General features: G+C 51.3%; 3 protein-coding genes across 4 annotated transcripts; 2 read left to right on the top strand and 1 right to left on the bottom strand.

The window, feature by feature from the left end:
- Positions 1–760: 760 nt before the first annotated feature.
- Positions 761–4943, top strand: LRRC52 (leucine rich repeat containing 52). The gene is made up of 2 exons (XM_069862731.1): positions 761–1385; positions 4690–4943. The coding sequence occupies exons 1-2, from the start codon at positions 761–763 to the stop codon at positions 4941–4943; spliced, it is 879 nt and encodes a 292-aa protein (XP_069718832.1).
- Positions 4944–7798: 2855 nt separating this feature from the next.
- On the top strand, positions 7799–14952 carry MGST3 (microsomal glutathione S-transferase 3). Of its 2 annotated transcripts, none has more exons than XM_069862729.1 (6): positions 7799–7909; positions 10865–10988; positions 12246–12319; positions 12985–13042; positions 14014–14086; positions 14707–14952. In XM_069862729.1, exons 2-6 carry the CDS (start codon positions 10872–10874, stop codon positions 14814–14816), a joined length of 432 nt encoding a protein of 143 aa, XP_069718830.1. In that variant the 5' UTR covers positions 7799–7909; positions 10865–10871; the 3' UTR covers positions 14817–14952. The 2 variants fall into 2 exon arrangements, with proteins under 2 accessions (XP_069718830.1, XP_069718831.1); XM_069862730.1 differs by lacking the exon at positions 7799–7909 and adding an exon at positions 8637–8778.
- Positions 14953–15590: 638 nt separating this feature from the next.
- On the bottom strand, positions 15591–23898 carry ALDH9A1 (aldehyde dehydrogenase 9 family member A1). Its single transcript, XM_069862717.1, has 11 exons — positions 23736–23898; positions 21879–22024; positions 20740–20869; positions 20296–20430; positions 19642–19838; positions 18711–18851; positions 17829–18017; positions 17064–17151; positions 16542–16683; positions 15884–15996; positions 15591–15783 (listed from the first exon to the last, which is right to left on the bottom strand). The coding sequence occupies exons 1-11, from the start codon at positions 23848–23850 to the stop codon at positions 15689–15691; spliced, it is 1491 nt and encodes a 496-aa protein (XP_069718818.1). The 5' UTR covers positions 23851–23898; the 3' UTR covers positions 15591–15688.
- Positions 23899–24357: the final 459 nt, after the last annotated feature.

Genomic DNA, 24357 nt, shown 5'->3' with positions numbered 1-24357 from the left:
AATCACTAACCCATGTCCCTCAGCACCTCGCCCACCCGTCCCTTAAACCCCTCCAGGGAAGGGGACTCAACCCCCTCCCTGGGCAGCCTGTTCTAGTTTTAGACAAAAAAAAAGTGTAAATCCTCAGAGAATGTTTGGTTTGGGGTTTTTTTAGGTTACCCAACCGTGTCTGGAGACTTCTTCAGGTTATCTCCTGACCTAAACCAGCTATAACTTAAAAGACAACTAAGCATATCAATAAATTCTTGCAGCCCTAAGACAGGCTATCTCTTGACCTAAACCAGCTACATCTTACGAGACAGATTTATATGATGAGATAATTAAAAATACAAACCAGCTGCCACGAAACTTATCAATTAATTCTTACATTGGCTTCCTTGCTTCACCTCCCCATCAGTCCTGCAAGCACTGGTTCACGGATGCCACTGTTCCCACCCACCCTGCGCCTTTCTGGTGCTGCCACGCGATGCACCTCAGCCAGCAAGGTCATCACACTGTCCCCGAGGCCACTGACATCACGGAGGTGTCATCTGGCACCAGGTGTGACATGGAGACGCTGCAGCCACCGTTCTGCAGGTAGAAAGCGGGCTCGGTTTGCAGCCAGGCGCCCTGCCAAGGACTCAGGTCAGTCACGGACACAAAGTGCTTCCCCGCAGCCTCACAGCCAGACGTCTCCCCGGCATGGCTGTGGCAGTAACGCAGCTTCCATAGGGCTGCTTGCAGTTCCCAAAGGGCTCGGTGGCCTGGGAGGTGTTAGAGCATGTCTCCTTCAGGTAGACCACAGCCCCTGAGCCTTGTCTTTCTTCTAGGGGTGGGGATGGCGTCGGAGAGGATCAGCTGCCCAAGCGGGTGTAGCTGTCAGTACCTGGAAGTGAACTGCACAGGGCAGCAGCTGCAGGAGTTCCCTGCGGCCATCCCGCTGGACACCAGGCAGCTGATTCTGGCGGCAAACAACGTCTCGTACCTGCCGGCAGTTGAGTTGAGCTTCTTGGCCGATTTGGTCTACCTGGACTGCAGGAAGAACCTCTTGGGGGATGACCTGGATTTCACTTTCATTGGTGTGTCCAAGCTGGTCTATCTGGACCTCAGCTTCAACAACCTCACGCAGGTCACCTTTAGCACCTTCTCGCACCTCCTCAGCCTGGTGGTGCTGAAGATCTCTGACAACCCCAACCTTGTGTCCATTGAGAAGGATGCTTTTGCCAACAACACCTGGCTGAGGCACCTGGATTTGAGCCGGACAGGCTTAACCTTCCTGGACACCAGCACTGTCCGAGACCTGCCCGACCTGAGGTTTCTGGGTCTCAGTGACAACCTGTGGCACTGCAACTGTTCCTTTTTGGACTTCATCACCTGGATGACAGAGAGCAACATCTATTTTCCAGGTGAGGGCCGTGTGAGCCGGACTTCTCCCTACCCCTGGAGATCTGTGTGGAACGGAGAGGGCCCTCTGTTCTCTTTCCCAAACCTTCAGCTCCTGGGGCTGTGCCACTGCATGTCGACCGTGCGTCCCATCTGCTGGTGTTGCACAAAACACAAATCGGAGCAACTGGATTACAGGCGCTCCACCCACAGCGAGTCACACTCACTCACATCCTAGGACAGTCAGGGAAGCGTAGCCCGTAGCTAGGACATTGCTGCTGCTCTAAAACACCTGCCTCCAGCCTCAGGAGGTGTCTCTGTGCCCGCAAATCACAGCACTCTGTGGCTGCAGTGCCAAGAATGAGGAGCCCAACGTGACTTTGGGGAGATCCGAATGGGGAAAGATGCTGCTCTCAGTTTCCTGCTGCAGTACCAGTGTGTCGATGATGATCAGTTAACCCCCCCATGCTCTGTGTAAACACTCTCCTGCCACTGTTCTGACCTGCTCAGAGCAGCCTTTCCAGCCCTGAGCTCTCCACAGTTCAGCCAGCATCCCCTTCATTTTGAACACCTCCTTCTAGCCTCTTCAATAGAATCATAGAACCATGGTTTGTGTTGGAAGGGACCTCAGAGCCCATCCAGTTCCACCTCCCTGTCATGGGCAGGGACACCTCCCACTGGATCAGGGGCTCAGAGCCCCATCCAACCTGGCCTTGAACCCCTCCAGGGATGGAGCAGCCATTCTTCCTGCACAATGTGCCTGCCAGGCAGACCTCATTGGTGCAACCTTTGCAGCAGCAATTCTGCTCAATGCTGAGAAAAAAAAAGCAGGTTGAAAGCCAATTGGCTCCTCTTCTGCTCTCCTGTCTCGCTGACAAGGTTTCTGGGCAAAGTTTGAGTCCTGGAAAGCAGCAAGAATTTAGCTGTTGACTTCTGTAGGGCTGTGATCACAGTCTGCTCCCCGACAACCCGTTGCCGTACGTGAAGAGTGTACACAATGCCCTGTGCATAAGAGGGCACGGGAGCTGTTGTGCTAGGACAGATAAAAATGACAAATCCTCCAACTTTGAGCTGTCCCGGTGCTCCTATTCCCCAGAGCGGGTTTCATCCAGCTGATTATCATATGGTCAGAACTCAGCAAAGCTGCTGTTCCCATGGGAATTCTGCATTGGGTTCCGGGTGAAATCTGAATGACAGAACCCAGGTTGTGCTCAGAAAAGCGTCTATGTCCGTATGGATGGGAGGATCCATGTGTTCCCAACCCACAGCAGATCAGTTCTGTGTTACTCTAAGTTTTCCAAATTAAAAAAACATATGACATGCGATGCAGGTGAGCGTCGAGTCCCGCTGGCTGCAGCACCACAGCACAGCTTGCTTCTGAACAAAAGCCATTTCTTGCAAACGGGGTCTCCAAGACGTCTTTCCTTACATCATCTGGGACGCCAAAATCAGCTGTTTCCCAATGGGAAACAGCTGATTTTGGCATCCCAGGTGATGTTATATGGAGAGGTTCTACAAGTGGCCCATGGACACACAGTGTTCATGAGGCAGGTTGATCACTTCTCTTTCCCTAAAAAACACTGCTCCCAAGGGCAAAGCCTTGTCCTGCAGCCACGGGACTTGAGTTTCCAGTCTGAAAAGGAGCCCAGCACGTATTAATGCAGAAAGCCTGATTGTCAGTAATGAACAACACAACGGTGAGAGTGAGCTGTGAAAGAGGAATCATTTCAGAAAGGCTATCTGTCAAATAAGGGGCACAAAAGAGCCCTGGGGGAGCTGAATTGAGGACATTTCTGTGTTTTATTAGGTGTAGTAAGCTGCCTATAGACAATAAAGTTCTTTATGTTTCTTATGTATGTTACAGGCAGTTGTGGAACGGTATAAAAATTACTGTTCTTATCAGAGAGACTGGAGATAACACACTGAACCCTGGAATGGGAGAGTAAGGCTCACTGTGGGCAATTTGAGAGGGCAGGAGTAGAAAAGGATGTGGCAACCAAGTCTAGGAGTGTGAATATGGCTTCCTGTGCCGTGCTGTGGAAATTGGGAAAGCCAAAGAAATCGGAAAGCCAAAGAAATCAGAAAGCCCGCAGAGGCCGCTCCACTTCCCTGCTCGGCTTTGCTGCGTGCTGGCGAGTCGCTGTGGGTGAATCCGCAGGTGGCCGATTGTTTAGGCTGGAGAAAAGGATGCTGAAGGGAGACCTCACTGCTCTTTGCAGCTCCCAGAAAGGAGGTTGAGGTGAGGTGGGTGCTGGTCTCTTCTCCTAAGTAGGAAATGATAGGATGAGAGGGAATGGCTTTAAGTTGCACCAGGGGAGGGTTAGATTGGATAATAGGAAGAATTCCTTCGCCAGAAGAGTGGTCAGATATTGGAATAGGGTGTCCAGGGAGGTGGTGGAGTCTCCATCCCTGGAGGGGTTCAAAAAACGTGTAGCGGTGGCACTTTGGGTCATGGTTTCGTAGGCACAGTGATGTTGGGCTCGCAGTTGGACCGGATGAGCTTAAAGTTCTTTTCCAACCTAAATGATTCCACGATTCTAAGATCATAAATCCCCTGTATCTCCTTCCTCTCTGCTGCTGCCTTTCCCTCAGGCCTCTCCATCCAGTGCCTCCGGTAGTGACCAGGCTGTGTCTGGCACAGGAACAGTGCCTGGTCCGGAGAGTTCAAAGCCTGCAGGGAAGGAGAGAGCTGTGTTTGAGGGCTCGCTGTGCTTCTGCAGGTCCCAAAGGGAGATGGTGCTTTTCAACACGCTCAGCCTTCACTAACTTCAGAGGGAAAAGCCAGCATACGTTTTATCACCGCGTGTATTACAGTATGACAGGGTACAGGCAACTGAATCATTGATGAGTTGCCTCTTCCTCTCTCACAGAGCGGGTGAGGCTGTGCCTAACCACAAACCACTCCAGTCATCAAACTTGACTCCCTGCGCACAAGCCTCATTATTCCAGCATAATTTAGGCTGTGTCGCTTCAGAAGGTGTTTGAGATTAAAAAACAAACAAAAAAACAGAAACAAACAAAGACAAGTTCTCTTATATTAAAATAAAAGTGCAGAGATGAACACTGCAGGGACAGCAGTTTGCGCAGTGTCGTAATCCGACGGGCAGCATTTTCCTGCGGAGGCAACATCACATTCTGGAAACCTGGTAGCTGTGATTTGGCAAGGGTTTGCCTCCTGATTTTACCTCAGCCATGGAGGGAGAGCGGTGTGAAGCCTGTACACATTTTTCAAGAGTTTAGCAAAATTCTTCCATCATTTTTCTATCGGGAATCTCGTCCATTAATGCTTAAGACACAGGCGAGAGAGTTTTTCTGCTTTTCCCTCAGATGCTGACAATATCACCTGCTATACCCCTGAAGGTCTGCGTGCCCTGCAGATGCCCGCGGTGGAGGCAGAGCTGCGCTTCAGCTGCCTGGCCCAGCTGCACAAGCAGGACTACATCTTCCTGTGCCTCGTCGGCTTTTGCATCTTCTTCGCTGGCACCGTGGCAGCCTGGCTGTCTGGCATCTGCGCCGTCATCTACGAAGTCCACACTTCAAAGGGAGAGGAGGAGGAAGAAGAGGAAGACACAGTCACTTAGGAACAGCCCGACAAATCCTTCTGAATTCCCGCTGTGGGGCCCTTGCTGCCTGATTTCCTACATGATGTCCGACTCTAGATGCTCTTTGTTTTGAAGTGGAATAAAACCAAAAGAGAACAAGATCTCTGTGCTCCAGTTTCACTCACTGTGCTACCCCCACTCGTCTTCTTCCACTAGGACTCAGGGTATTGGCAAAATATTCAGTGCCAGGCATTTCCACTCCTGCTTTACCACGAGACACAGAAAAGCAGGGTGATGGGGTCTGGCTTGAAGAGCTGCAATCTGAAATACGGGAAGGGCCCCAGCACTGCTGTAGCACTGTGGAAAGGGAGGTAGCTGAGCAAAGAGATTAAAGCCAGGACTTTTAGGGGCCTGGGATGTTGCTGGGTCTTCCTTTCTTCCCCATGATGCTAGAAACCATCTGTCCCACTGCAGCCAGACCCCCTGTGCCTCCCCCAGACCCCCTGTGCCTCCCCCAGACCCCCTGTGCCTCCACCAGTTTACACACATTTACAGAGCAGCAAATTCCAGCCCCGGTTTGTATCACATATCCCTAAAACTGGATTTATTTTTATTTTTTACATGTAAAATATACTACTTACACACACTCCAGGTATTCTTGGAAATGGCTTGTTCTAGATGCCAGAGTCTCAGGGTTCTATAAACAGCGCAGGATAAAGGGAGCTGTAAATAGGATCCTTTATATCATTAATGCTGGTAATTGACAAGCGTCTGCTCACAGGCACCAATTCCGTGTGTGGAACACGGGCTTCTGCATCCAACACTAGCAGGATCTGGTGATCCTTACATTTATGTAAGGATATATATGTGCTGGGGACATATGTACAGGGATATATATGCACTGGGGACATATATATAGGGATATATATGCACTGGGGACATATATATAGGGATACGTATGCACTGGGGATCTATATATAGGGATATATATGCACTGGGGATGTATGTATATGCACTAAGGACATATATAGAGGGATATATGTGCACTGGGGATATATATATAGGGATATATATGCACTGGGGATGTATGTATATGCACTAAGGACATATATAGAGGGATATATGTGCACTGGGGATATATATATAGGGATATATATGCACTGGGGATATATATATATGCACTAAGGACATATATAGAGGGATAATATGTGCTGGGGATGCATATATAGGGATATATACACGCTGAAGCCATATATAGGGATATATATGCACTGAGGATGTAGATATATGCACCAGGGACATATATATAGGGATATATATGCATTGGGGACATATATATAGGGATATGTATGCACTGGGGATGCATATATAGGGATATATACACGCTGAAGCCATATATAGGGATATATATGCACTGAGGATCTATATATAGGGATATATATGCACTGGGGATATATATAGATAGGGATATATATGCACTGGGGACATATATATAGGGATATATATGCACTGGGGATGTACATATATGCACTAAGGACATGTGTAGAGGGATAATATGTGCTGGGGATGCATATATAGGGATATGTACACGCTGAAGCCATATATAGGGATATATGCGCACTGGGGATGTAGATATATGCACCGGGGACATATATATCTAAATATATATGCACTGGGGATGTAGATATATGCACTGGGGACATATATATAGGGATATGCATGCACCGGGGATGTATATATATGCACTAAGGACATATATAGGGATATATATGCATTGGGGACGTACATAGATGCACTGAGGACATATATATAGGGATATATATATGCATTTCAGACGTAGATGCAGTGGGGAGATACATATAGGGACATGTGTGCACTGAGGACATAGATGCACTGGGGACATATATATAGGGATATATATGCACTGGGGATGTGAATATATGCACTAAGGGCATATATAGAGGGAAAATATGTGCTGGGGATGCATGTATAGGGATATATACACGCTGAGGCCATATATAGGGATATATATGCGCTGGGGACATATATATAGGGATATGTATGCACTGAGGATATATAGATGGGGATATATAGATAGGTATATATATGCACTGGGGATGTAGATATATGCACTAAGGACATATATAGAGGGATAATATGTGCTGGGGATGCATATATAGCAATATATACATGCTGAAGCCATATATAGGGATATATATGCACTGGGGATGTAGATATATGCACTGGGGACATATATATAGGGATATATATGCACTGGGGATATATATATAGGGATATATATGCACTGGGGATGTAGATATATGCACCGGGGACATATATATAGGGATATATATGCACTGGGGATATATATATAGGGATATATATGCACTGGGGATGTAGATATATGCACCGGGGACATATATATAGGGATATATATGCACTGGGGATATATATATAGGGATATATATGCACTGGGGATATATATATAGGGATATATATGCACTAGGGATGTATATATATATGCACTAAGGACATATATAGAGGGATAATATGTGCTGGGGATGCATATATAGGGATAGATACACGCTAAAGCCATATATAGGGATATATATGCACTGGGGATGTAGATATATGCACCAGGGACATATATATAGGGATTATGTATGCACCGGGGATGTATATATATGCACTAAGGACATATATAGGGATATATATGCACTGGGGATGCGTATATATGCAGTAAGGACATATATAGAGGGATAATACGTGCTGGGGCTGTCTGTATAGGGCTAGATACGCTCTGAGGACGCGTGTCCGGGGCTGTCTGCGCGCTGGGGGAGGCGGGGAGGCTGCATCTACCCGCCCCCCGGCTCCGCCCGCAGCGCCCCGAGAGCCGAGCCGAGCCGAGCCGAGCCGAGCCGAGCCGAGCCGAGCCGAGCCGAGCCGAGCCGAGCCGAGCCGAGCCGAGCCGAGCCGAGCCGAGCCGAGCCCGCTGCCTCCCCGCGGTGAGTGGGGCTGAGCCCCGGGGGCTGGGGGGGCTCTGGGCTCCTTTGGATGGGAATTAACGGATGAGTTTGATGGGAAGGGTTGGACTCGATGATCCGGCGGGTCTCTCCCAACCTGGTGATTCTATGATTCTATGATTCTATCCTGTATGATGCGGCTGTTGTAGGAGATACCGTGTCCGGAGTCTCCCTTCAGGTCTGGATAATCCAAAAAATAATGAGCTTTCTTTGAATATTTATATAATTCTTTGTCTAAAACTATATACCCACTGCTTTTGTAAGGTGCGATGCCTTTTTTAGAAGGGCGTCCAGTTCAGCGCTGAGCTGTAAAATAAAAATATTATTTCCTTTGCTGCAAAGACATCGTCCTTTTCAATATTTTACCAGCGAATGTTTATCATAGAATCATAGAATAACCAGGTTGGGAGAGACCCACCGGATCATCAAGTTTCTCACACTTGCGACCAGAACTGCTCCACGATTCTATGATAACGGCTACTTCAAACTCATATGGAGCCTTATTCCTGAGTAAAAGTGCCCCGGGAGCTTCTCTGCTCCAGCCGTGCTGGGTCACGCTCCGGCATCCGCTGCTGGGGCGGCTCTGGCTGCGTGGGAGGCAGAAATTCTGGCTGGCGCGCGGTGCCAGCGCTTGTCAGGGAAGTCCTTGCAGCAGGACAAAGGTTGCTGAAACGCTCGAGTCACCAGGACCCGGAACAGCCGCAACGCGCTGGGTGAGAGGCCCGAAGCTGGTGGACTTGGCCGGACTCTGTGCGGATCCGGATTACTGGAGCAAAGGCTCGCAGGACAGTTTTACACCGGCACTGGCTTCAGTGCCTCGGTGTGAACAACTGGTGCTCTTTGCTGCTAAGGTAAAACCCAGCTTATCGCTTATCAGGGCAAAGATAAAATGCCTCGCCCTTGCTGGCAGCCAGGGTTCTCCACCAACCTTGCAATTCGAAGGGGAAAGGGGACCTTCAGGCTGCTCCGACGAGTGGGAACGCGCTCAGTGTGTCATCTGTCAGGCACTAACCTCCATTCCAGGGGCGTGCAGCTGGCAGTTACTGGAGGGTTTTAATGTTCTTACTGATAATTGTTTACCAGACTCGATGTGGACCAAGCCAGCTGTCCTTGCTCCATCAGTAACAGTCCCTTTGCAAAGGAGAAATAAAAGCCTCTGGTTCTGAAGATCCCTTGCGAAGGGTGCTGGAGCAGGAAGGTTTGCACCGGTCCTTTCACGTGGCCTGTTTTCCCCAACACAGATTGTGTTGGGGGACAGAGCAGGAGGCACCAGAACCTGGCTACGTCCTGTGGGCACCAGGTGGGGTTGGGTTTGCAGGGAGAACCCCCTCAGTGCTGGTCTCGGCACCGACTGGGGTCACACAGACAGCGTCTGAGGTTTGGGATTGTGCAGGAGAACCAGCACCAGATGATGGTGGGGAAGCGCTCGCGGGCTCACTCGCAGCCAGGGAGGCTGAGGGAGAGGGAGCACCCAGGGTTGAGCACCTCACGGCCGTGCAGGATGCCAGCAGGTCAAGCAGGTGGGCAGCAGGAAAGAGGGAGAAGCATGCGTGGTGGCCTTGCTGGGGGGCAGCGTGGCAGAGGCTGCTGAGTGCACTTTGTGCTCCGTGCTTCCATCTCAGGGGGAAGCGCAGAAGCCTTCAATGCAAACCCCGCAGGCCCTGGTGTCTCCTGTTGCGCAAACTCGCTTGTGTAGACGTTGGTCAATGCCAGCAGCCACGTGTCGCTGGGGCTGCTCAGCAAGTTGTGGCTCCGAGATGGTTCCTTTTCAAGGGGGTGGAGCGTCATGTGTCTTGCCAGGGCCTCTGCTGGAAAGGTTACTATTGCAATGGTCGTGGTGGGGTTTATTATTATTTTATATGATGTTCCCTGGAGAACTTCATGAGGTTCAACAAGGCCAAGTGCAAGGTCCTACGCCTGCGTCAGGGCAATCCTCGGTTTCAATAGAGGATGGGGGATGATGTGATGGAGAGCTGCCCTGCAGAGAAGGGCTTGGGGGTGCTGGTCGATGAGAAGCTCGACACGAGCCAGCAGTGTGCGCACAGCCCAGAAAGCCAACTGTGTCCTGGGCTGCATCAGAAGCAGCGTGGCCAGCAGGGCGAGGGAGGGGATTCTGCCCCTCTGTTCCTCTCTTGTGAGACCTCCTCTGGAGTGCTGTGTCCAGTTCTGGAACCCTCAACATAAGAGGGATATGGAACTGTTGGAACGGGCCCAGAGGAGGCTACAAAGATGATCAGAGGGCTGCAGCACCTCCCATATGAGGACAGGCTGAGAGTTGGGCTTGTTCAGCCTGGAGAAGGCTCCAAGGAGAACTTCTAGTGACCTTCCAGTACCTGAAGGGGCAACAAGAAAGCTGGGGAGGGGCTGTTTGCAAAGGCTTGTGGCGATAGGATGAGGGGAAACAGGTATAAACTGGAGAGGGGCAGATTTAGACTAGACGTAATGAGGAATTTCTTCACCATGAGGGTGGGGAGGCCCTGGCCCAGGTTGCCCAGGGAAGCTGTGGCTGCCCCATCCCTGGAGGGGTTCAAGGCCAGGTTGGATGGGGCTTGGAGCCCCTGATCCAGTGGAAGGTGTCCCTGCCCATGGCAGAGGGGTGGGACTGGATGATACTTAAAGTCCCTTCCAACCCAAACGACATCGTTAGACCAGCATACATTCCCACAATCCTGCTCTGAGCTGGAGGCTGGACTCGGGTCCTCCAGGCAATGCCTTCCACAAACACTTGAAGTATTTTAAGACTTGCTTGACAGGAACTATGCAGAGAGCCCTTGGTTTGCACAGTCACCACGAGGTGAAAGTTCCCCAGCTCACCATTCGCCGCTTCCTTCAGCCAGTGCTGCTGCTGGGAGGGCTTGGGTCCACGCTCAGCAAGTAGAGCCACCGCTCCTCCAGTCGCACCCTGCAACAATAACGCGCTCTTTCTGTCTGTCACAGCACCGAGATGGCTGTTCTCTCGAAGGAGTACGGCTACGTCATCCTGACGGGGGCTGCCAGCTTCTTCTTGGTCACGCACCTCGCAATAAAAGTGGGCAAGGCTCGCAAGAAGTACAAAGTGGAGGTGAGCAGCCAAGCTGAGGGAAGGGGAAGGTCAGAGCCGGGCTGCAGGGGATGTTGCAGACAAGCTAGGTGACACCTTGCTTATTTTGGGGTGACCTGCTGACATTTTCTGCCCCACCACACGGATGCAGGAGGGATGGAGCGGCTCTTCTGGCTCTCCAGACTGGAGCAGGCGGCACGACAGAGCTTAGGGTGTGGCAGACTGGGCGCTTGGCACTGAGCTGAGACGGCTGAAAGCACAAGGCTGTGAGCTCAGAAACACTGAGAAATGAGCTCAGAAATGAGAAACGAGCTCAGAAATGAGAAACCGCGCAGCCTATTTTCCTGCAAAAAAAGGGCCAGGGCAGCACTGGGTGTGGTGGAACACAAGTGACAGGGGCGTCTCCCAAGCTCAGAAGGAGCACATGGGCCCTTTCACAGGCAGCGTTTCAAGGTGACCTCTCCTCGTGTCCACGGAGAAGGGCTGGGTGGGGGCAGCCGATCCTGTCCATGAGTCAGGGCGATGGCACGTGGAGGCTGTGGTGCCACCCGGCTCCAGAGTCCAAACGCTCCTTTGCCCTTTGCCCAGGTCACTCGGGGAAGTGGCAGGGAGGGGTGGGAGCAAGGACAGCCCCAGGCGTGTGCTGCAGGCTGTGGGTGCACGTCGGGGTGACCCCACTCCTATAGAATCAGAATCACAGAATAACCAGGTTGGAAGAGACCCACCGGATCATCGAGTCCAACCACTCCTATCAAACACAGCGCACGCAGCGAGGATTATAGGAAACCTGCCCAGTGCATATGACAGGAGCCGCGTCTGCAGCTCAGCTGGCTGCTCAGCCCCACAGCGGTGCGGAAGGCAGTGTCCTCCCAACCTGTTCCCAGTGATGCTTGCTGCCACCTCCCCAGAGGACACACAGGGGCACGTCCGCACTGCTGCTTTGCTCACCCCTCCAGAGGAATGAGATTGAAACGGGGAGGTCAGCCAGCACCTGGCTCTCTTCTCTTTGAAGCAGGGCCACCTCTGTGGTACTCGGGTTGCTTGGTGAGTTTAAGAAGTGGGCTGAAGCAAAGCAGCAGGTTTCAGCCAAGCGGTTGTGGGCTGTGGGACAGGAGACGGGCTCCAAGTGGCCAATGCGAGGCAGTCTCGCAGCCACTGGGGCAGCACTGGGCTCCCTGGGAGCGGGGCTGCAGGGCACGCTCCTCGCTGCTGAGAAGCAGGCTCTCAAACCCAGACTGCGCTAGCTTATGCTTTGCTGCTGGTTTATTGTTTTGGCAGTACCCGACCATGTACAGCACAGACCCTGAACACGGGCATATGTTCAACTGTATCCAGCGCGCACACCAGAACACGTGAGTAACGACGTATGAGTGCACAAACCACGCAGGGCTGTGGAGCAGGGCCTGCAGCTTGAGACTCGCTGCTGCCAAGCGCTTGGGTTAAGGCTCTACACCGGACGAAAACACGTGAGCACGTCGTGCTCAGCAGTAAGGCTGTGCTGGCTCCTTACCCTGCCTTAAACAATGACACAGGGCTGTGAAGCAGCCTCCTCTTCCCCAGTACCTCGCTTTCTGCCTCCGTGGGTGGATCTTAAGATGCTGTTAGTCTTGTTTGCAGAACAGCGTGTGTAGGGGCCGCTTGCCCAGACCTCCCCGAGGAGAGGCTAGTCCGGCCCAGGCTGCCACACCTCAGGGAGGTGCTGGGAGGAACAACTCCTAGGTTAGTTGGGGGCAAGTAGTGTTTAGCAGTGGCTTAGAGCACGAAATGGAAAGAGTGGGTGGGTGACCTTGGAGAGAGGCACAGATGGGGGGAAGTATCTAGAAGTCTCTGCATGTTCCGATTCCCTCTTCCCTTACCATGGCACAGCACTGTTCACAGCTCTCCTGAGCACGGAGACTTCGATCAGTCAGACTCAACAGAGAGCTTGGAAGGGGATACTCACAGCTTCTGTCTTTCTAGACCTGCCTCTTCGCAAGCAACTTGAGCACAAACACCATCTCCTTGGTTTTATTTTCAGATTGGAAGTCTACCCTGCCTTCCTGTTCTTCCTGGGCACCGGAGGAATCTACCACCCGGTAAGTGACTCCACGGTGCAGGTCTGCATGACTGAACTCTGTTCTTGCTTCCCTGACTTGGAGAAGGTGGGGACAGGAGGCCAAATGAGCCTTCTGGAAGCAGGAGGCTGCGTCCCTAGCCCCATCACACCTCACAGCCCCTTTCCTTACCCTTGTTGGACAAACTGAAGCATTCACAGCCTCCAGTCCACGAGTGGGTAGGGTCCCTCCAAACCTGCCTGGTTCTACCATGCCCTGCAGGTGCTACTGAGCACCCGGTTGTGTGGAGGACAGGAACCTTTTCCCCTTCTTCTAAGCTTTCACAAAGAGTTTATCTGATAGAAATAGATGGGGGAAACAGTGATCTTCCCACTCAGTTCCACCACCAAAAGTAGGTGCACAAAGGCTCAAAAAAAGCCTGGATTATTTTTAACTGAAAGACGTAGACAACTCGTGAACAGGCAGGCATGTGGGAGAGGCCAGAAGGAGTAGCTCTTTCTCTGCCACCCAACAGACAAATGGGGTCATTGTTCAATATTCTCTTCCTTTTCAGAGAGGGAAGGAAGCAGCATGGGCCAATCTGGCAAACGAAGCCATGCTGGCAGCAAGCTCTAAATTAAGAGGCAAGATGGGAATCTCTGACACCTGCAGAAGGCAGGGGAGCAGGGCTGGGGGCAACAGCTGCCTCCAAGATCCTGGCGCGTGGTCAGGCTCAGTAACTGGGCAGTGGTGAAAGGAGATTCAGCACCTGCTGCCTGTATGACCTAACCAGAGCTGTGCAGCAAAACAGCAAGGCTCTGCAGCGCATCACATGCTGCCTCCTCATAGGTTTTATGAAGATGACTCTCCCCAGGCTGGTTCCCAGTTGTCCTAGCAAGGTCAGGACCAACACTGCAGTTGGTGGTTGCCTCTTTGAAGCAGAGCTGCTCGAACAGTGAAGCACACGCAAGCACAAGTCTCCAAAACCTTTAACGCTTCTGCTTTCTCTCTAGCGGGCTGCCACAGGACTTGGCATCACCTGGATCCTTGGGAGAATCCTCTATGCCTACGGCTACTACACTGGGGGTAGGTCTACACCCTGCAGCACAGGAAGTGCTTGGAAACTCAGGTCTTCTACAGTAGCCCTGGGGCTTTTTCCTCCAGCTCACATCATGGAGACAGCTGCAGATCCTGAGGCTGCTAACTCTGCATAACGCTTTTTCTCCTGACAGGAAGAGCACTAATCCAATAGTAGCACAGACAGAGGGTGGGTACAGGGCCTGAGCTGGTGCCTGCCATTTCCCCTCGAGATACAGCTCTAGTTCCTGCTCCCTATAATTTTGAGGAAGGGCTGGTCTTTCAGTGACAGGCTGCTGGAGTGACACAACTACCTGAAAGGAGGTTGTGGAGAGGTGCGTGTGGGTCTCTTCTCCCACGTGACAGGTGACAGGATGAGAGGGAGCGGCCTCAAGTTGTGCCAGGGGAGGTTCAGGTTAGGAACAATTTCTTCACCGAGAGGTTTCTCAGGCACTGGCAGAGGCTGCCCAGGGAGGAGGTTGAGTTCCCATCCCTGCAGGTATTTAAAAGATGGGTGGAGGAAGTGCTTAAGGATATGATTTAGTAGTGGACAGGCACAGTTGGACTTGATGCTCTCAAAGGCCTTTTCCAGCCTAGTGATTCTATGAACGCCCTGTCTTTTTCCCCAGATCCAAAAAAACGAATGAGAGGCGCCATCAGTTCATTTGCGCTCATTGGGCTGGTGGGCACAGGTGTGTGTTCAGCGTGCAAGCACCTCGGCTGGATCTGCCAGAACTAACTGATCACCACGATGACTGCCAGGGAGACTAAAATGATTTTTGTTTTCTTTTCTTTGAGTACATTTCATTTTATGTTTGTTTTGGGTTTTTTTTCCCCTTTTCTCCTCATTCAATAAAATGAAGTTGTCAAAACTATTTTCTCTAAAGTTATAGAGGGTTTTCTTACAAAGTTTTGCAGAATGCTAGAATGGCTCTGGTTTTGTAAGGACCACAGAAGTCTGCCTAGTAGGCAGAAATGTCCAAGCCTGTATGATTTTAGTGACTGAAAAAACATCTTGCAACCTGTTTAACCCATGCAGCATCAGCTCACCATCCCCACAATACTTTGTCCCCCCGTGGAAGTGAGATACAGATAGAAAAATCAAATATTGTGTTTACAAGGCGCTAGAGGGAATAAACAGTCCTAGCCCTTATGGCTTTTATGTAGTGAGAAAAGAGAGAGAGCTTATGATACGAATGTGTCCAAGAGCTTATATCTGGCATTGAGTAGGGTCATACTTGTTAAGATGCTAAAACTGAAGCTGACGGAGGGTGGAAGGTAACGGAGTGCAAGGCACACAGCAGTGAAGAAGCCTGGGCTGGGCCTCTGCCACCGACAAGGCTCTTGTAAGTCCTGTGCAGCTGCTGAAAGCCATAGTGCTACCTCCTCTGTGGTTCTCATCTTCCACCAGACAGGACAGAGCAAGCCCACAGGCTGAGCCCTGCATGAACATTCCCCCCACGGTGGCTTAAGTGCTGCTTCAGCTACACTTCCCACCCCACCCCCCAGGCACTTAAAATTTCAGTGCGCTTTATTGCTGTGTAAATGATCCACATCTCTGGCTGCCAGGCAGGAACTGGCTGATGCTCCCTTGAGCAGGTCCCCGAGCCACTAGAACACAGATTCCACATCACCCATCTCCACACAGACAGTCTTCAGCTGCGAGTAGTGCTCGATGGCTGCCCGCCCATTCTCTCTGCCAAATCCTGAAGGGACAAGGTACAAGTGAGAGCACAGCTCCAGGTGCCATTCACACTCCCTGGAAGGGGCACCTAGTCATAGCAGGAAAGGTCAAACAGAGCTCACCTGATGACTTGTATCCTCCGAAAGGCAGCTCCACAGGACTGAGATTGTAGTTGTTAATGAAGCACATCCCAGCCTTGAGAGCAGCCACTACCCTGTGAGCCTTCTGGATATCCCTGCAGGAAAAGGGCAATTCAGCTGGATCCCTTTCCCATTCGTTCCCTGTCCCCAGCCAGCTGACGTCTCACTAGAGAAAGGCCGACAGGTCAGCGAGTTTTGGAGCTTGACCTTCCCTACTCTGTCTGCCTGCTCAAAGGCGTAGCACCTATTCCCAAGGACAGTCAAACCCGCATTTCATTTGAGAGGACAGGACAAGGACAGCAGCAAAGCAGACGGTGGCAGGCTGCCAACAGCCGTCTGTGCGCTTTCAGCAGCGTGGCAGGCTCCTGGGTGCACAGCTCCTGGAGATGCAGGAAGGCAGGCAGCAGGCCAAGCGCAGGCTGGAAGGAGTCTGAGGGACAGCTGGGCCCACCTAACCCCTCAGAAAAAAATAGGAGGAGATGTGCAGTCATGTACAAAGTTCTCTTTTGGCAATCCCTTGCTCCAGCTTTTCTGGAAGAGGATATCTGTGCCCATGCCAGGCACCACAAGGGGGACATCGAGTTGCTGCAGTATTTTCTTTCTCCTCCCCTCCCATACCAGCCGTGCCACCCAGCTATACCTGGTGAAGACACCACCTGCCAGGCCAAATTTGGTGGCGTTGGCTCTCTCCACCACCTCCTCCTCTGTGTCAAACGGCAGAATGGACATGACAGGCCCAAAGATCTCTTCCTTCACACATGTCATGTCATCCGTGCAGTTCCCTGGAAGCATGGCAGAGCACATGTGCTTCAGGAGGATGAGTTAGCAGAACAGCCTGTGCATCAGCAACCCACACAGCCTTCAAGACAGCACTTGGCACTGCACAGCACCCCCCAGCCTTCGCCAGCAGAGGAGCAAGCACCATCCTGCATCTCAAGGCAGCAAAGATACTAACTGCATATGCCCTTTCAGAATGTCCAAGAGCACCAGTTTCTCTGGATGTGGTTCCTAGGTGCTTTAGCTCTCTCTGGTACACTCACACCAATGCCTGTCCACACTTTGGATGCACACAGACACGGGTTACACAGAACACAGCTTTCTCTAGAAGAAACTCAGCACCATCCACGCAGAGACTGAGTATCACGAATAGGAAGGAGCATACCTAACACACAGGGTCGCATGTAGTAGCCATTCTTCAGCTTTGGATCATCTGGCACGTACAGATCCCCACCACACAGCACCTGTGCCCCCTGAAAGAAAGCCAAGCAGAAGGTAGGCAGGTACATCCAGGAGCATCCTGCCCAGCTGCCACAGCTCTAGCCGGCCGATAATTCCTGCTAGGATTACAGCCCTGTTGGACAAACCGTGCCAGCACCTACCCTGGTATAGCCCAAATTGGCTATCCCTACACCCAGTGCTGACATTTAAAACATCTTTACAATAAAACCTGAAGAAAAAAAAAAAACAAAAAAAGCCTGGACAGATCTTATTGCTCTTACAGAGGCTGTTTCCAGGAGCCTGTAAATTTGGCCTCTGATCCTTAGTAAGCTCTTTCTGCAACCAAAACTGGAACCCAAATGAGGTAACAGCCAAGTGTGCAAGGTGTCACTACAACTTACAGAAGAAAAAATAGCCCACATGTATGGATTCTATGATTTTACACACTGATGTGGTAGATGTCTCAACCACTAAAACTTGGCAACATCAGGATATGAAAAGCCATGTCACCTTCAATGCTGGTTCAGAAATGGGCACTGTGTCACTTTTAATCTAGTGGTCCAAGACACCTATTAAGTAATTCAACTGTAACAGGAAAAACCCCAACCAGCTTCATTGGGAAGGCATGGGGCAGGAAAGCAGCTGCCGGTCTGTTTGTCTCACGAGACACACATTTCAGGGCAGTCACAAGGCAGCATCACAATCTCACCTGCTCCTTCGCCTGCTTGATAAAGCCCTGGACACGATCCAGGTGGGGCCGGTTGATAAGGGCTCCCATCCGCGTGTCTTCCAGAAGTGGATCCCCAATTTTTATTTTCTGAGTGCGTTTCACCACCTCCTTTGTGAAGACGTCCAATATTTTCCTCTCCACAAACACCCGTGTGCCGTTGCAGCATACCTGGAGATCAGGACAGACTGCTCAGAAGACGAAACACAGCAATCCACAGTCCTACCCAGTCTGGTTTCAGCTACACAGGCTCTAAGAAAAGCCCCACCATAGCTAACTTGTCTCAGGGACAAAGAAGACGAGGTCACTTTGCTGCTAATGACTGCACCGAACAGGCCAAGCTGGACATTGTGGTATTGATGCCACCAGGTGGCAAAAATGCATCAAGTCACCAGCAGGAGAGAACTTCTGCAGCCTTTTCAGTTCCCAGAGATGCCCCTGGTGAGCCACTTTGCCAGCAAGATTACACAAAACCTGCAGCACGTGTGGAGATCCCAAATTTGGGAGAAACAGATGCCCACGGGGCTGTGCCTCAGCACACTGGACTGGAACCTCCTGCCCCTCCACAGAACACCAGCACAGCCTCTTCCCACCTCGGCGTGCCAGACTGGCGCCCAGGGCACAGGGGCAGCTGCTGACTGGGTACCGGGTGCTTGAGAGGCTCAGCCTCTGCGAGGACAGGGTATCAGCTAAGGCACATTCTGCCGGGAGTCCTCGCACCAGAATCCCTTCTGATCCCCTGCGACACCGCACAGGGAAATGTGTGGCAAGACGGGAGCTTTGGGGTGTCCCTCACTACGCAAGGTCACGAGCTGGCTCTGCTGCCCAGTTCTCAAACCACCCCACCACGCTGGGGACACACACCTCGCCCTGCGTGAGGAAGTTGGCCATGAGGGCTCCTTTCACAGCGTTCTCCAAGGCACAGTCTGAAAAGATGATAAGGGGAGATTTGCCCCCCAGCTCCAGGGTGACTGGTTTGATCCCTTTTGATGCCATCTCCATGATCTGAGGGAAACAAGGACAGAGGAGAACAAAACCCACTGGTAAATGGGAGGCAAGAGACAGGGTCCTTCATACAGAGGCAGCACGGAGGGCAAGGTGGGTTTCCTAGATTGTTTACATCAGATTGAAGACAAATCTCAGAGGGTTTGGGGTTTGTCTTCTTAAAGATAAAAGTAACAAAACCTGAGAAGTCATTTGTGGGAACTCTCGTGCTCAGCGTTAGCCCAGAGGACAGCTGTAACTGCACCTGTGATGCTGGTGCACACAGATAAGGGGAGTTCAAGAGGCAATCTCTCACATCTTACAAATCAGAATTTATTTTTACAAGTCTTTTTAGAGTCTTCTAACTTTTTGAAGAATAACTTGAGGTTTAGAAACGCAGAAACTTACCTCCTGCTTAAAAACAGTAGGTTGTATGCAGCTAAACCGAACTATTACTGACAAACGCTCACATATTTTCCCAGTGCTGTTGTGTTTTATGCACCCTCCTTCCCACACAGATACCCACTTCAGCATCTCAGACTTCACTGCAGCCAAGGGCGAAGCGAGTGTGGACAACCAAGGGGCTCCTCCGCCAGGACCAAGGGCGCGAGCCCACACCCAGCAGGCTAACGGAGCCCCAGAGCAACCCTGCGCATGCAAGCTCCTTGCTCAAAGCCAGAAATGCCATCTCGCAGCCCGTCTCTACAAAGCTTCATGCAAAAAGAGCTTAAGGAGGTATCGACGTCTGCAACGCCCCAGAAGCGCTGGCCCTGCAGACACCCCATGTCCCCAAGCGCGTGGGCGCCGTTACCTTGCTGCCAGTTGGAACACTGCCAGTGAAGGAGATTTTGGCCACATCTGGGTGATGACAGAGGAACTGGCCCGTGGCCGCTCCACCCTGCACCACGTTGAAGAGCCCCTTCGGCACACCGGCCTCAGTGAAGATCTCTGCCAACCTCACCACCGAAATGGGGGTGAAGGGAGAGGGCTTGTAGACCATCGCATTGCCTAGAGGAACCCAGACAGAGGCAAGGTGGGGTTAAAACCCAACAAGATATACACCCCACACAATGAGTTTGTCTCAATAGATCCCAAAAGATACCCCCACAAGAGGAGAGAATAGCTTCAGCTGAACGCTGCAACCAGGGAAAGGGAGGAACTGCATCTCCCTGCTGGAAAAGGCTATGCAGGATGGGGCTGCTGGTCCTGCATTGCAGGTGTTTCCAGAGTCCTTCCTCATCTGGTACGAAGCCAAGCAATCGGTCTTTTTCACTGCTCTCTTAGCATCAGCCGTGTTCTCACTTCCATTTCCTTTCCCTTCCTGACAGAGCAACACCCCAAAGGTTCTGCTAATCCTTTAACACCTCCTTCAAGGTAATCCTAGACTTCATCCTCCAAATCACTCCTCCCCTCAAGATCATTTGGTTTCAAAGAGGAGCTTCTGTGGGCAGAGAGACTCCATTACCGCAAGCCAAGGCCGGGGCAGACTTCCAGCAGGCAGTTTGGAAAGGGTAGTTCCAGGCTCCGATCCCAGCGCACACTCCAAGGGGCTCTCTCCGAGTGTACCCAAAGGATCCCCCAGGAAGCTGGATGTGTTCACCTGCAAAGAAGAAAAGCACTTAGAAGGAAGAAAAGAGCAAAGCCCCGTCCTGTCTTATCAAAGCCTCAGGAGCCACATCTCACTTTGACTGGAGACAGAGACAGATGGCTTTTACCCCAGCAAGCTCAGAGAACGTGCGCAAGTGCCCACAGAGCATGGCAGCGTTAAATAGAGAACTCTGAAAATCCATCCAGAAAAAGGAACAGTCCATGTCTTAGAGAAATTCACAGCAAAGACGTCTCGTGCTGTGGAAGTTACCAGGGAACAGAAGCAGCAGGACAAGAGAGCAAACTCCAGTAACGTTCTCACCAGCGAGAGATCCTGCCAGTCCTGCATAATACTCCAGGCACTGCCAGGATATGTCAATGTCCACCCTGGCTTCAAAGATGGATTTCCCATTGTTGATGGTTTCCAAGGTAGCAATTTCTTCCCTCTGCTCCTGTGAGAGGCAGAGCACATTGGCAGCATGTTAGAGAAGCCTGTAGTCAAACTCCACAAGGAGAGAGCTTCTCAAGCACGCAAGCCCCAAACAAGGCTCTGCAATCACTAAGCCAGGTGCTGACATGAGAAACTGTCATCTCTACAAGGTTAATAAATTGTTATTTATCAATTTCCCAGTGGCAACCGATCCCAGAAGAAGGTCAAACAGCCAGCCACTGGGGTTCACCGCTAGTCCAGTCTTGCTTAACATCCTTATTTATTTAAAAGATGAGCAAACTTGAACTGAGAAGCTGGATGGTAAACAGCGATTAGAATTCTGAGAACTAAACTAGGAGGAACAGCAAACAGCAAGATCAAAATGGAACCAGAGGACTTAGGGAGACAGACAAAGCAATGCAGCTGGGAAGCATCTTTTAACAGACCAGCTCCCAGGCAGAGATATCACCCTGCTGCAGAAGTATGGCAAAAGGAGAAGTCTGGCAGAGAGAAAAGTGTTTTTTTCAGCACGCACACACACAGTGGGGAAAGAAAGTCTGGTTTCTCACGGATCCTGGTGGGGATTAACTTTGTTATCTAAGAACACGTTATCTCTCAAAGCAGTTTGCAATAAAGCTAGGTTGTTGGTATCCTCTCCCAAGCGTATTTATTGTCTGTTGCCTAAGATAAAAAACAGCATTCCCACATTTTTTTTTATTGCTAAAACAAGACACACTCCAGTCACATGACAACAGCATCCCACAGCCAGAAGTTAAACAATGAGAGGGTTACACAACCTGAGCTTTGAATTCATGTGCAGTGAAGCTTAATCTTTGGAGTTATGAAAAGATCAAGGCCCTGCCCAAGGCAACCAACTGTCTCTACTGGTCAAAGGTGTGTTTTAACTCCTGCGTTCCTCTCGGAGCTCTGGAAGTCCTGCTGTAAGCCCCCAACAGTCACAATAACCCACAAGAATACTCAGAGACAGAACCACCCATCTCCAAAAGGGGAGGCAAGCTCCCACAACATACCCGAATAATTCTGGCAGCCTCCAGCAGCACCCTGCTCCGCTCCATGCCAGACATCTGACTCCATATTTGAAAGGCGGCCTTTGCGCTCTGCACAGCCAGATCAACCTCCTTCTCCCCAGAACAGAGCAGCTTCGTTATCACACGACCTGGGCACATTTTAAACGGAAAATAAATAAAATGGAAAATTCAGAAAGGAGGCACAAAAGCATACGTTTTATCTTGCATCAAACCCCAAAGACTTCAGTCCAGCTACCTGTACAGAAGGAATTCAACTGATCTGAATTAAAAGATCTGCCATTCTCCAGTTGTGTTCTAGTTACCAATTAGCTCTAATCATTACAAAATCCCTCTCTTTCCCATTGAAGTTTGTTATACTTCTACTACCAGCCTCAGAATACTGTTACACATTCCTCAGCATAGTTAAACACATTCTTTCTTGAAGAGATTCTACCGAAAACTAAGTATCTCCAATTTTTTAAAAAAAAAGTAGTTTTAGAAATGCTTAAATCGCATCCTTGGCCAAAAATCACACACCGTTTGATTTTTCTGTTTGACTGAGAGTCAGAGCTGATTTCTCCTAGAGTGTCTGATAACAGACCTGCGGTGCAGGAGGGAAAACACAGCCACTGAAACGCTACGGCTGCAATCAACACGGGCAGCTGGGAGAAGCCTCGGGCAGCCAGGAGAGGCCAAATGCATCCAGCATTCTGGAATACTGCATCCAGCTTTAGAGCCGTCAGCGCAGCAAAGACATGGACCTATTGGAGGGGGTCTAGAGGAGGCTAGAAAAATGATCAGAGGCCTGGAACACCTCCCCTTTGAAGAAAGCCCGAGAGCTGGGACTGTTCAGCCTAGAGAAGAGAAGGCAAGACCTTACTGTTGCCTTTCAATACTTAAAGAGGGCTTTCAAGAAAGATAAGGAAAAGATTTTTAGCAGGACCTGTAGCAATAGGACAAGGGTGAAGGGTTTTAAACTAAAAAAAGGGAGATTGAGGTGAGAATTAGAATCATAGAATAGTTTGGTTTGGAAGGGACCTCAAAGCCCATCCAGTTCCAACCAGCTTTCCTGTGGCCCCTTCAGTTACTAGAAGCTGCTCTAAGGTCTCCTTGGAGCCTTCTCTTCTCCAGGCTGAACAGCCCCAACTCTTTCAGCCTGTCCTCACAGCAGAGCTGCTCCAGCCCTCAGATCATATTCATAGCCTCCTCTGGACCCGTTCCAACAGCTCCATACCCTTCTGATGCTGGGGATTCCAGAACTGGACACAATACTACAATATTAGGAACAAATGTTTTCCTGTGCAGGTGAGGAGGCTCTGGCCCAGGTTGCCCAGAGCTACGAGGAGAGGTTGAGAGGGTTGGGGTTGTTCAGCTTGGTGAAGGGAAAGCTTCGAGGAAATGTTATAGCGACATTCAGGTACTTGAAGGGGAAGGGGCTCCAGGGAAGCTGGGGAGGGACTTTTTACAAGGACATGGGAGTGACAGGATGAGATGTAACGGCTTTAAATTGGAGGGGGAAGATCTGGATTAGATATTAGGAAGAAATTCTTCACAGTGAGGGCGAGGAGGTGCTGGCATGGGTTGCCCAGCGAAGTTGTGGCTGCCCCATCCCTGGAGGTGTTCAAGGCCAGGTTGGATGGGGCTTGGAGCCCCTGATCCTGTGGGAGGGATCCCTGCCTATGACAGGGGATTGGAACTGGATGATCTTTAAGGTTCCTTCCAACCCAAACCATTCCCCGATCCTACGAACCTCAGCCACCGATCCACAAAACAGAAAAAGGACATGATGACCGCCAAAGGGAATGATTCAAAAGGTGGGAGAAGCCCCCACCTCCCAAACCAGGCAGCAGGGCTGGGTACCTGTGGCCGGTTCATAGACCTCCTCGACCTGCCCGCCGTCCGCGGGCTGCACGCGGGCGCCCGCCCGGTAGTTGAGCGGCTTCTGCAGGCTGAAAGTCCCGGTAGCGCTGCTCATGGTGAGGCTGGGAAGGCAAGAACGGAGCCCGGGGAGTGCGGGAGCTAAGAGCGGCCGCCACAGCATCGATCTGAGGGGAGGAGCAAGATGGCGGGTGGCCTCTGACGCGGGTTCCGCTCTGGCCCCGCGTGCACGCGTCCGCGTGCACGCGGGGCCAGAGCGGAGCCCGCGTCCCCCGCGCGCCCCACAGCGCCCCCTGCGCCCCCGGAGGGCTCCCAGCAACGCCGCCAACGGCCCATTCATTCCCATTGAATCACAGAACCACCAGGTTGGGAGAGACCCACAGGCCGTTCCCTCTCGTCCTGTCACCTGGGAGAAGAGCCCAGCTCCCTCCTCTCCACAGCCTCCTTTCAGGGAGTTGGAGAGAGCAATGAGGTCTCCCCTCAGCCTCCTCTTCTCCAGGACAAACACCCCCAGCTCTCTCAGCCGCTCCTCTTGTTCTCCAGCCCCTTCCCCAGCTTTGAGGCTCTTCTCTGGACTCGCTCCAGAGCCTCAACATCCTAGAAC

The sequence above is a fragment of the Phaenicophaeus curvirostris genome, chromosome 8 (genome assembly GCF_032191515.1).
Source record: "Phaenicophaeus curvirostris isolate KB17595 chromosome 8, BPBGC_Pcur_1.0, whole genome shotgun sequence".
Lineage (NCBI taxonomy): Eukaryota > Metazoa > Chordata > Aves > Cuculiformes > Cuculidae > Phaenicophaeus > Phaenicophaeus curvirostris.
Note: the sequence above shows the minus strand (reverse complement) of the source record. Positions and strands in the feature narration are given on the sequence as shown.